The following is a 12838-nucleotide window of genomic DNA, read 5'->3' on the forward strand; positions in this document are numbered from 1 at the left end:
CGGGGCGAGAAAAGTGTGCCACTCTCCCAGTTCAGCTAGTTTTTTATTTATTTATTTATTTATTCGCATTTACTCTTCCCCGTAATGACCCGTTGGATCCCTACTAAAAAAGAGAAATATGGCGTTGGTGAGTTGCTAAGCTACTTTGGATGTTAATGAAAACTTCGACGTGGGTTTGTTTTCCTTTGCTGTGCTGCATAACTTGGCTTAGTAGCTGTTGCTGTTGCTTCCAGTCCTGTGGAACTTGAAAGCGGCTCTGGAACCTCTGGAGACGCGGCGGCTTGTTTTCATTTTGTTGCTATTTAGGGATGAAAGAAACTTAGCAAACATTTATGCGACGAATGCAATAATATGAAGCGTTTGGGCACACTGGCGCTCTCAATGGCTGTTGCCACTTGCCAGTTCAAGACTGTTACGAAATGTATAAAGTTAGCTGTTGATTGCATGGAAGCTTTGGCTATCGTTACACCGTAACTAACAGATAGTTCATTACAACATCATGGTTGTTTAATTACATGGTACTACTTTGTAGTTGTAAGGGTGGTCCCTTCTTCTGTGTGTGTGTGCGTGCGCGCGTGCGTGCGTGCGTGCGTGTGTGTGTGTGTGTGTGTGTGCACGCGCGCGCGTGTGCTATCAGGTATGCCTCCACGCCCTCAAGGTAAATCAGTGTTACAGGAAGTGGGGAACTTATGATGACGCCAACGTTAGTCAGTGCCAGTTGAAACGTTGATAGGCCTATATTAACTTATTTGCATTTTTAGAAACAAACAAATGTGGGTCACACAAAGAAAGCCCTAAATTGGGCACACACCTATCTATCACCCTTAATAAATATTATCTTAGAAATTAGAAATAGTCAGTTTAGAGGCTAATAAACTGAGAAATCGGACAACCTCCTTAATCCTTTCTGCCAAAAAAAACTACTTGGATGAGAAAGTTGAGGAAAACATCCACAAACCACGAGACCTATGGAAGCTATTTAAAACCCAGCTAGGCTGTGGTGCTAAACTCAGATCCATAGCCAGCAACATATCCATCCAAACTCCCATAACCCTCCTCACGGATAGTCTTGATGTAGCCAAAAATCTCAACATCTACTTCACCTCCATGGCCAAAAATCTGGTCAATAAACTGCCCGCTCCATCTGGGCTGTTTGGTGTTAGGCACATCTCGAAATTCTACAGGAACCTTGGGGTATGCAAAGACAACTTTAAACTTGCCACGGTGTCAACTGATGAAGTGTTTAAAAAACTGCGCACCCTACCTCAATTCAAGGCCGCTGGCCATGATAAAATTGCCCCCAAATTTCTCATAGACTCAGCTGCCACCATTGCCCCAATCATTACCCATATTATTAATCTATCTATCAAGCAGGGTTATGTCCCCCAGGACTTCAAATTAGCCAAGGTAACCCCCCTGCACAAAAAAGGCAGTAAACTTGACCCTGGCAACTACAGGCCAATCTCAATCCTTAGTTCCATCTCTAAGGTAATGGAAAAAATCGTCTATGAACAGGTGGCTAGATATCTTGAAGAGAATAAACTGATCTACGAGTTCCAGTCTGGCTTCAGAGAGTCCCATTCCACAGATACATGCCTCATCTATTTGAATGATTACATCAAACGTGAAATTCACGATGGCAAATATTGTGGCATGGTCATGCTGGACCTCCAGAAGGCATTTGACACCGTCGATCATTCTATTCTGATCGAAAAACTCAAAGCTATTGGTCTTGATAGCACAGCAGTGAGATGGATGCACTCTTACTTGGTGGGGAGGGAACAGATGGTGGAAGTCAACGGAACCCTGTCCCCCCCCCTCCCAGTAAACTGTGGAGTACCTCAAGGGAGTATACTAGGACCACTGTTGTTCTTAATATACGTAAACGACATGTCATCTGCTTGTGACTGCAATCTGTTTCTGTTCGCGGATGACTCGGCTCTCCTAGTCTCAGGCAGAGACATTTTGCAGGTTGAAAAGGCCCTTAACTGTGAACTTAACAAGATCTGCACCTGGCTCAATGACAACAGACTCTCAATTCACCTAGGCAAAACTGAATGTATCCTCTTTGGATCTAGTCAGAAACTTAGCCTAGTTGAGAACTTCACAATTAAAGTAGGTGACACTGTGATAGAAAGAAAAAACCACATCTGCTACCTGGGTTGCATCCTGGAGGCTAACCTATCCAGTGAAAAAATGACCACCAAGGTAATCAATAAAGTCAATCAACGAATTCGCTTCTTGCAAAGAGTTGCCCCACTGATCAATATTAAATCCCGAAAGACACTAGGAGGTGCTCTTATTGGGCCCCTCATTGATTACGGAGTCCTTGTCTGGTATCGCGACGCCCCAGCTGCCTTAAAGCTAAAGCTCCAAACAGCCCAAAACAAACTAATTAGGGTTGTGCTTGGTCTCCCTCCTCTGACCCACCTTACCGAGCATCACCACGAAAGCGTGGGGTGGCTCAAAGTAGCTGACAGAGTACAGCATCTTGCAATGGGCCTGGTGTACAAGATACACTACACCTCCAAGATTCCCATGTACCTGACAAACTACTTCTTAAAGGTCAAGGATGTTCACGATCATAACACCAGAGGCAGCTCCACTAATCATCATCAGCGTAGATTTAACACTAAACAAGGCGCTAACTCGTTCTCCTGCTATACCATCAACATGTGGAACGCCCTTCCACAAGCCCTAAAGGAGAGCAAATCCCTAGCCTCCTTCAAAATTGGTATGAAAAGTCACCTTCAGACAGCAGCTACCCGTGACTTGTAAATAGACTAAGCCCCCATGCTCCCCCCCCCCTTTTTCTCTGTATTCTGCCTTTTGTATTTGATGTTATGCTTTTGAAACTGATATTATCCTAGATAAAGTACTATGTTCTATCCGTCTGTCTTTCAATGTTATATGAGATACTTAAAGTGTGGTTCCTGTGGAAATAAGCCTCGGCTTTCTAGGATCTCCTTTTAGTTGACCTTGTACCAGTGATTTGTACTGTCATGAAACTGTACTTTTTTTCTATTGCAAACTTCTAATAAATTCTTCAATCAATCAATCAATCAATCTTGCCTGGCTGCCAACCTGTCCTGGATCACATTACTGCTTTTATTTTTATAAGGGAAGTATTCAGTTGCCCACTAGTCTAGTAAAACACACATTTCTTTGCAGAAATTCCAGTCAGGTTTAGAGGAGAACTACTCTGCACAAAGACCCCCCCCCCCCTCTTGGTTATAGCATGAAGCTGATGTTGAGGAATTCTTTCTGTCTTAATCCTTGTAGAGCCAATCACCTTGTGCTTTTTTATTAGTTTTAGTGTTACTAACACACAACCCTCAATACTTTAAACCGCAGAAGACGCTGTGTGTGATGCTTTCATTTGGGATTAGCACAACAAGGCTCAGAGCATAACTATAAATGAGACATCACTCGGGGCGACAAGGTTTCTGATCATATCCATGAATACACATGCTCCGCCTCGTTAATATGGGAACGGCGATAATAAACCCAGTTCTAATGGTGACACTGTCATATAACTGAGTGGCTTCCCTGGATTCTCTTCACAGGGACAAATTAAGTACCAGTAGCTCAAGTGAACAACTGGAATCGGCAGATAAAAGAATATGCGCAACATATTCCTCAAGCTAATGGGAAGTAAATGAACCCAGGCTTTAAACAGTTACTGGAAATTGTTTTACTTTTTGTTTTGTGGTTTCTGTCGGACTATGTAAGATTGTATATTATGTTCATGAACTGTGGCTAGAAAGAGCCACTAAGATTTGATTTTGACATGTCCACTTTTATAATGATGAAAGTGAAGGTTAATAATAATATAATGATAATGTATGTTGTGAAATAAAACGCTGCAACTGGTGTGATAAGCAGGGGCCTCCTCCTGCGGGTCCCCTTCAGGTGCAGTCATCCTCTGCACTGGCCCTAGATTCACACAACTGATGCGTGTGCTCATGTACTCAGCTGGATGGCAAACTCTTGTCAGGCGAAGTGAACTGGGTACATTTCATAAGAAGCACATAACTTCCTGGGGGAACATGCATGACGTGCAACACAGACTTCCTATTTAGTTTTGTGAACCTGCTGGTTCTCCCATTGAAATGACCAATTTCACGCCACTGCATTTTCACAGTTAGTCAGTGGCAGTATTTGACAGGCAAAACATTTTCCTTAACTGGCTGGAATGGCAAGTACATTTTAATACTTCCTATAACAAATTACATGGGCATTTCTTCAGGCCAGTGATACAAATGACAAAATACTCAAAAGTAATGGAATATTTCAAATACATGTAACTGAAATACTGCCCGTGGCATTAGCATATCCATACACTGGAAGGAGTGGGTTCATAGTATGGCCTAATGCTGTTGATCTTTGACCCCATCATGTCTGAGCACATTGAATGAAATGCCTCTTATAGAGGAAGAGATTATAATAACTTGTAGCCAATAGCAATGCAGTCTTTGGACATTATTAACAGAGGATTTGCACACTGTGTATTCACAATAGGCCAATACAGTATTATATCAGAGTATAATTTCATTGATGATATTTTACTTGTATTGTGATGAAAATCTACGTAATCCATCTTGGAAAATACTTAAAAGACCTACTGTATCTCTTCTGTACACAGTAATGTCTTTGTTTTCTAATTTATAGACATAGTGAGGTATAAAGCCTAAGTCTTGGAAATACAGTATGGAGTGAGTTTATGTGTTATTAGAAATGTTATAGTATTTTACTTAAAGGAAAGGGTATTGTAGACTATCTGAAGTTTATTTTAAGCTAGTACACTTGTTTTGTCAACTTGGTTTAGTGTAAATGGTTTCACATTCCTGCTGGTCTCAACACAATATCCATTCTCACTCTGATAGAGTATCAGTATCAGAGTGTGTCTGAGCTGACAGCAGTCTAGTCCACCTTTAATTAGTATATAGTCTGGCCAAGCCAGGCTAACAGAGTCAGACTGACTGGAGAGGACGAACGGGGAGGCGGAGGAAGGGGGCAGACACGCGAACCAGGCTTAAAGCATCCCACGAAGCTTGGCCAATGAGCCAAGTGTGGGAAGGACATACATACAGACAGACAGACAGACAGACAGACAGACAGACAGACAGACAGACAGACAGACAGACAGACAGACAGACAGACAGACAGACAGACAGACAGACAGACAGACAAAGCAAGAACCACTATTGCCCTACCAGTACTATTTTGTTTTATCAGTTCATTCGATTGATTGATTTTCATATCATGAAAACAGCTCCACTCTAGTTTGTTCATTAGGGAATTTAATCATTTGGCTTAAATTTGTATTTCGGAATTGTTGCTTAAGGAAAAATCACACCCGTGTGAAGTGGAGCTGTGTGTGTGTGTGTGTGTGTGTGTGTGTGTGTGTGTGTGTGTGTGTGTGTGTGTGTGTGTGTGTGTGTGTGTGTGTGTGTGTGTGTGTGTGTGTGTGTGTGTGTGTGTGTGTGTGTGTGTGTGTGTGTGTGTGTAGATCATGTGTACCGATTTTTGTGACATTTGAAGAAAATATGTAGGAAAAGGAGCAAAGTGTGTTTTGGAGAAAATTCAAGATGGCGGAAAATCTATCCTGGCGCAAATGGGCGTGGCCTATATGGGGAGATGCGTCTTGACCCAAGGAATCCAGGGAAAAAATAATTTTAATTTTCCGATCTACGGTTCAAGAGTTACGGGGCAAAACGTAAAGTGGGCCGTTATAGCGCCACCATGAGGCCGAGTGATGTAATTATTTTTCGATTCATTCTTAAAATCATTATGAATCTCCTCTCCGAGGTTTGAAACTGTAGCTCCTATGGTTTACGAGAAAAAATACTTGAAAGTGATTTCTTGCATTGTCCCATTATAAGTCAATGGGGACAATTAAGCGTCGTTTTTTGCCGATTACGTCGGCATGGTAAGGCGGATCGGAACGAAAGGTAATAGAACACCATTCCCGGCCGAGCCGCACATTTTGATGTATATATTGCGCGAGTGGCGTAAATGGTGCGGCACTAGTTACGCGCCGAAGTCAGGCTACATACAGACACACAGACAGGCACACACACACACACACAGACACACAGACCCACACAGCCAAGTATAGGGAGCTGCAAACAGCTCCAAAAAAGAAACAAGAACAAATGACATAAAATGTAAATTATGACCCGGTTTTTCGCACCTAGTCCGAGCCGTCTCCCTCCCTGTACGACCCGACCCACCTTTCGGGGTGGGCGTTTTTGCTGTTTTAAGCTGAAAAGCGTAGATCTGCAAGCACAGGCCAGTGAAAGCCACCTGTGTCCACTCTGAGGAGCACTGTGTCCGGACGCTGTGCACCAGATTATGTGTTGGACACTAGCGTTGCATCAGCTAACGTCTATATGCTAAACCTATACAAGCACACATACCTGAGATATTCACACACACCTGAGATATACAACGTTTTTTAAGGTCTACAAATGATCTTCCCACATCTCATGACATTGTTGCTGTTATTTATCCTGTTCAGTGAAACTTCTTACTTTATGGCACTCATTGAAATCTCTGAACACCCCTCCAGAGCATGGAAACTTTGGAAGTGATATCGAACCAATCATCATCAAAAAGGTGAAATGCCTACATTTTGAAGAAACACTGTTTTTTCGTGGAGAAATGCCCCTTTTTGCCGGCCAAATGTAGGACAGGTTACCCTAGTCAGAAAGAAAGAAAAAGAAAACACCGTGGCTTATGTCTAGTCTTTTGTGTTCTATACAGGGTGATGGGTGCAATGTTCCCATTCTGGATTTCTGTAGTGTCCATGTCTGTTATTATTCATCCAGTTAAGTTCAGTGATAGCACATTCTCAATCCTGCTGAGTCTGACCGTACCAACATTTAGTGATGACGCTGCACTTGGACCTGCTAAGAGAAAAGTTTTATTGGATTCCTGTAAGAGAGGCTCTGGGCATAACATTTCTCTGGTGTTCAACAAGTTAATGTTGGAAATGGTGTGTCATAGATTTGCTGTTGCACCACTGAGCAGTGAGCTGTGCTGCTGCTAGAGTCCAGAGACTGTTGTCCTTAGTGGAGACAGTGGGGCATCACAACATGCTTGAATGGGTAGACTGGCATATCGCCCTGCGGTTGCCTGGCCTGGACACTGTGTCAAGTTGGTGAATGGACCATTGTCACTCTCGGCATGACCAGAAAGGCAGATGCCATTTCTTTAGTAAGCTTTTCTTAGGAGCTTTGTGTGAGGCATCATAAGAGAGTTTTAAAAATTAAAATGTTGAATGTTGTTTTTAAGGAGGTTATGGTGTGCCACAAACCTCTTTTCAAAAATAATTTATTTCATGTCATTGTTTGTTTTTAATGGCCAGCACTTGCTCCTTGCCCAGTTAGAGTTAGGGCACAATTGGCATGAACAACTTAAAATTAAGCAAAACAACACCTGGTGGTTGGTATGAGGCATTTCTAAAATCCTTCATCTGCATTTCTTATCTTTGTTAACGTGGTTGTTATGGTCATGAGGGTTCTCACAGCAAGGATTACTCGGATGAACCAGCACAGAGGATATGCTTAACACCCATATAGAAGACATGGGCTCCCAGTGCATTTTTACCACTTGAACCATCAATACTCAGTAAATTTCCCCTGAATTGACGCTGTACTAGATGCACTCACTCTTTTTCCCTCTATACCAAAAAAAATCTCTTTGCCTAAAATAGCAGATCTACAAGCTCACAACTCTTCGCATTATGAGGCGTTTAGAATTGTAGATCAGCTATTTTCAGCAAATGTTCCCTCCAGAATAGGGATGCTCTAGGGTTCAACACAGACACAAACGATGAATTATAAGTCCCCAACTAAAACCATTTTACATTAACGTGTAAGACATTTTAATAGAGTTGTTTGGCATTATTATATTTGTCTATTCATTCATGTGAGTTTAATAGGGCAAGACATGGCATCAATGGGGGATAAATGATGGGGACAGAAGTAGTGGTCACATTCATTATTTGTGGCGTTTTGGTATTCAGACTGAGAGGTGTGATGAGCTGAGCCAGTTGAAGCGTGCTTTGAAAGCCCTAGCCTCTAGCAACAAGGATTATCACCATGCAAGTCAGGGCACAGCTCCTGCTCATAGTTGGCTGTATCTGGCTATGAGTATGTGTCTGTAGTCTCTCTGTCATGACAAAGAACTCAGATACCGTGTTTGCAAAAGGTTTCTCGTGTTGCAATGCCTTTGGTGTGTGTGTGTGCACACACACATGCACATTGCAAATATGTACTTTATGTGTACATGCTGTGTGTATTGTCGCTTTTGGGCAGAAACCTTGTATCTCCATGGTTCTTGTTTTTTTTAATAAATTAATGTCCTAGAAAAATCATGAATTAATTTCTTACTTTGGTTACCACACAGCCAATCTATAAGCGCATAAGGCGTCATGATTTGACTCGTTGTGAGCTTGTAGATCTACTATTTTCACTGTGTATATATACTTTTCTTTTTAAGTACTGTGGAAGTTGTGCATGTCTGTGGGTTTTATAAATATTGAACCAATGAAAAGTATTAACAAGAGCTTGAGACTAACTGGATCCTTTACTGAAAAGTAACAGTTTTGGACATACAAGGTTTCCACCCGACAGCGACGCAGAGGATATGCATGTTGTGCATGCATAGGCCTATGCCAGCCCAGCACGCTGAACAGGCAGAAAGAAGTTGCAGGACATGGAGGAGGGCGTGACACTGAGCAGTAGACATATTATGTGCTCCTCCTGCATGATTCCTCCCACACATGTCCTCTGGAAACTTAGAAAAGCTGAGCCAGAGCTGCCTCCAGGAAGTTTGTAAACTGAGGGCAAGTGTAGAGGAGGGCAGTCTTAGGGATCACCCTGTTGTCATCGTCGGTGGGCCCTGTTGATATCAAATATAATAAAAAAAAAGGATATGATGTCAGCTGTTCTTGAAGCTGTACTTCTGGTTTTGTTTATGTTGTAAAAAGGCTTGGGAACTACCAGCTTCAACACTGTCCATTCACTATACTGCAGAGGAACAGCCCCAGGGCATCAGTAATTCCAATCGACAGTCATTAAAAAAAGAAAAAAAGAAAAACGTAGAAGCTTCAAGCTTTACTCACAGGCCTGCACAGTGCACACAGAACCTGCTGCTAATTAAGTGGAATAAAACAAAGGCATAAATCAACTGATGTCAAGGGCCTTTACAATTGCAAATGCAGGCCTCTGCGATAAAGGCATGGTGATTTATTATATATTTCTTTCGATTCAAAGTCTGATCATCTGATCCAAGGTTTATTTATGCTGTCCTCTTCTAATGTCACTAGGCCCATCTTTTTCTATCCTCACTACTTATTCAAAAGGGATCGCAACGCAGTCTTAATTGGTGTTCAGCACTATTGAGCTGTAAGCAAGTTTTCATTTTCAAAGAGTTCACTATAAAAACGGATAAGAAATCACAACATAGATAAAATGGTAATACCTAGGGCATCTGAGGTATCCTGATATTCGTGGTTATATGTCTCTAACTGTCTCTAACTAATAAATAAAATAATAATATAGGCCCCACGCCTTGGGGAGTTGTTTGTCACAGTACATTTGCACATACGTGAAATGTATTCTCTGCATTTTACCCATCCTATAACGACTAGGAGCAAATGCAATTAGGGGTTAAGAGTCTTGCTCAGGGACACATCGACACTGACCGGATTTCGTACCTGCGACAACCAGGAGCTCTGGCTCCCCAGGCTCCCCAGGCAGGCTCCCTAACCACCCAGCTACGGCCGCCCCTTGTGTGTCTGTCTGAGGCAGGCGGGCATGCAGATGGATTATCCCCATATCAGCGCAAATCAGCATTGTTAGGCCATGGTTTCTGTTGTGTGTGCCGTCGTCAGACTAGAGCATGATCAGCGAGAGAGGAGAGGGGGCGAGGGGGCGGAGAGAAAGCGGGTCAGAGAGTGCCCATTCGCCCATGTGATAAGGTCGGACCAGAGCTTGATCAGCGCGAGAGAGCTTATTTCACCTACATGTAGGGCTGTCACGATAATGACATTTTATATGACGATTAATTGTCACTCAAATAATTGCGATTAACGATTTAATTGTGTTTTTGTCGTTGAGAATTACATTTCTGTTTGGCTTGTAGGCTTTAAAGTTGCACATGGCAGATATGACACATAACCTAAATATACAAAGAAATGAAGTACATATTTGACAACTTTACGCTTTAAAAAGAACATTGATAGTGGAAATAGCCGATCTACAGCTCACAGCGCGTCACATCGCTTCAGTCGGGCCTCAAAGTACTCTGATAACAGCCTCAGGTATAATATTATTTAGTGAACCCCTCGCTGTACTTATACGTTTATCCTCGAGTCCAAGTGGATGTTTCTGCAAGTTGTTAAAGCCCCTAAAAGTGATCCTGATATATCACGTTCTCGAGGCTGGGGCAGACAGACAGCCTGAAAAAATAATGCCTTGGGCCACGGCTTTCGCCAGCGGAGGCATAAAAACACTGGTTGATTATAAGACCAGACAGGGAGTCGATAGCATTGAAATATTGTGGGAGAAAGCAGCATGCAAAATACAAAGTACCGTCAGAAGACTCTGCATCATCTCATGCACAAATGATATGAAGCAATCTAGCCTAATTGCTATGGGTATAAGCAAATCCCCACTTCTCTTACTCTTGAGTATAGGAATTCTAAAGCCATTCATTGGTGCATTTGCTTGAACAAAACATGTCTGTCAAATCTGTCATCCACCGCCTATCTTTGTTAGCAATCATGTCACTATTGTATTTTGTTTGCATAATGAGACGGTCATTCTGTCTTTGTCCCATAGCAATCTACAATTATGATCCCAGGGGCCAGCAGGAGCTGTGTCTACAAGTGGGAGACACGGTGCACATACTTGAGACATTTGAAGGTGAGCAAGCATGTACCGTCAACAGGCCCCAACATATCCCTTCGTTCCTTACACCAGCGAACTGACACAGAAAACTAAAAATAAAGACAGCGAGCCAACCAGCAGGGTGAGGAATCTATTAAAGGAGTAGTTCACCCAAAACATTACTTATTTTCTATTAATTACAGAGCCCATGAAGCCTTGAATTAATTAAATTCCATGAATTCAAGGCTTTGTGGGGTGTGTAATTGATAGAACATAAGTAAGCCATTTACCATGAGGGAGTGGGTTGTTGGCTGATTTACCACTGTTTCAGGGTTGTGGCATGAGGTGAAGCCGAGTGCCCAACAACCCACGATCCTTGAATGGTAAATTGCTTTTCTACCACTTCTACCATATAAATGAAAGAAAACACAGTTGTAACTTGCACATTTAAACTGCAACATAACAGTGGGCGGGGTCCATGAGCCAACTCAAGGTTGTTGACTGATTTACCACTGTTTAAGCCAATCAGAATCCAGTATCTGAACATGCGATCACAAACAGTGGTAGAAATAAATAATAATTATTATTTTGGGTGAACTACTACTACTTTAAGCATAACATATGTTTTTTATTTGCCATCCCTGCTGTAATTGCGACCGTAGGTCGCAGTTTACTATCATAACCGTCACAGCTTGTCCATAGACATTCGTCCGGGTAACGCCTGACACTGTGGTTCCCCTAACATCACAGGTGACATCACAGTGATGTCAGATACTCAGAGCAGAAATCTCCATATATGGGCATAAAAGGGATTCTGTTAGGGATCTCCATATATGAGCATAATAGGGTTTGTATCCCAGATGATTGCGACCGTCAGGGAGCAGTTTACTATGAAAACCTCCACCGGCCGTCCGTCCGTCCGTCCGTCCGTCCGTCACACGTCACACCTTTGTTTGTGTACGGTGTGATGTCATATATCTTCAGTATGACATCACACCACATGTGTACACAAACCTTTGTGTACGTTGCTGTGGCAACAGTCTGTTGTTGCTGGTCTGTTAGTGTACATTAGCAACCACCTTAGCAACCATGGTTTTACCCTAGCAACCAACTGTTTACCCTAGCAACCAACTGTTTACCATAGCAACCATGTTTTTTTACCCTAGCAACCAACTGTTTACCATAGCAACCAGATACGCAGAGCAGGGATCTCCATATATGGGCATAAACAGGTGACATCACACTGATGTCAGATACTCAGAGCAGGGATTTCTCCATAATATATGGGCATAAAAGGGATTCTGTTAGGGATCTCCATATATGGGCATAAAAGGGATTCTGTTAGGGATCTCCATATATGGGCATACAAGGGATTCTGTTAGGGATCTCCATATATGGGCATAAAGGGATTCTGTTAGGGATCTCCATATATGGGCATAAAAGGGATTCTGTTAGGGATCTCCATATATGGGCATAAAAGGGATTCTGTTAGGGATCTCCATATATGGGCATAAAAGGGATTCTGTTAGCTGTTAGCGATCTCCATATATGGGCATAAAAGGGATGCTGTTAGGGATCTCCATATATGGGCATAAAAGGGATTCTGTTAAGGATCTCCATATATGGGCATGAAAGGGATTCTGTTAGGGATCTCCATATATGGGCATAAAAGGGATTGTATCCCAGATGATGCCCTGTTAGGAGATCCACACTAACAGAATCCATATATGGTCCTACCGACAGCTGCTATAAGCCAACCCTGGCGATAAGGTCTGAGTCGAAGAAATGCTTCTTTCCTGGCAAGAATTGCCCCTTTATACTGTAGGGCTCGTTTGTGTATTGTATGACATCACGCCACATCATCGGCTGAGGACTGTGTGTTGTCATCATATCTCCATATATGGAGACATAAGTTGCTCATGCCCAAATATGGGCTG

The 12838-nt window shown here is 42.5% G+C and overlaps 1 protein-coding gene across 3 annotated transcripts in view; it reads left to right on the forward strand.

The window, feature by feature from the left end:
- Positions 1-12838, forward strand: part of dock5 (dedicator of cytokinesis 5) — a 56043-nt gene continuing 43205 nt past the window's right edge. For all 3 annotated transcript variants that reach the window (XM_080739646.1, XM_080739647.1, XM_080739648.1), the window contains exons 1-2: positions 1-127; positions 10854-10937. In XM_080739646.1, coding sequence (XP_080595772.1) covers positions 85-127; positions 10854-10937 — 127 coding nt within the window. In that variant the 5' untranslated portion in view covers positions 1-84. The remainder of the gene's footprint in view (positions 128-10853; positions 10938-12838) is intronic.

The sequence above is a fragment of the Nannobrachium achirus genome (assembly GCF_963921795.1).
Source record: "Nannobrachium achirus genome assembly, chromosome: 12".
Lineage (NCBI taxonomy): Eukaryota > Metazoa > Chordata > Actinopteri > Myctophiformes > Myctophidae > Nannobrachium > Nannobrachium achirus.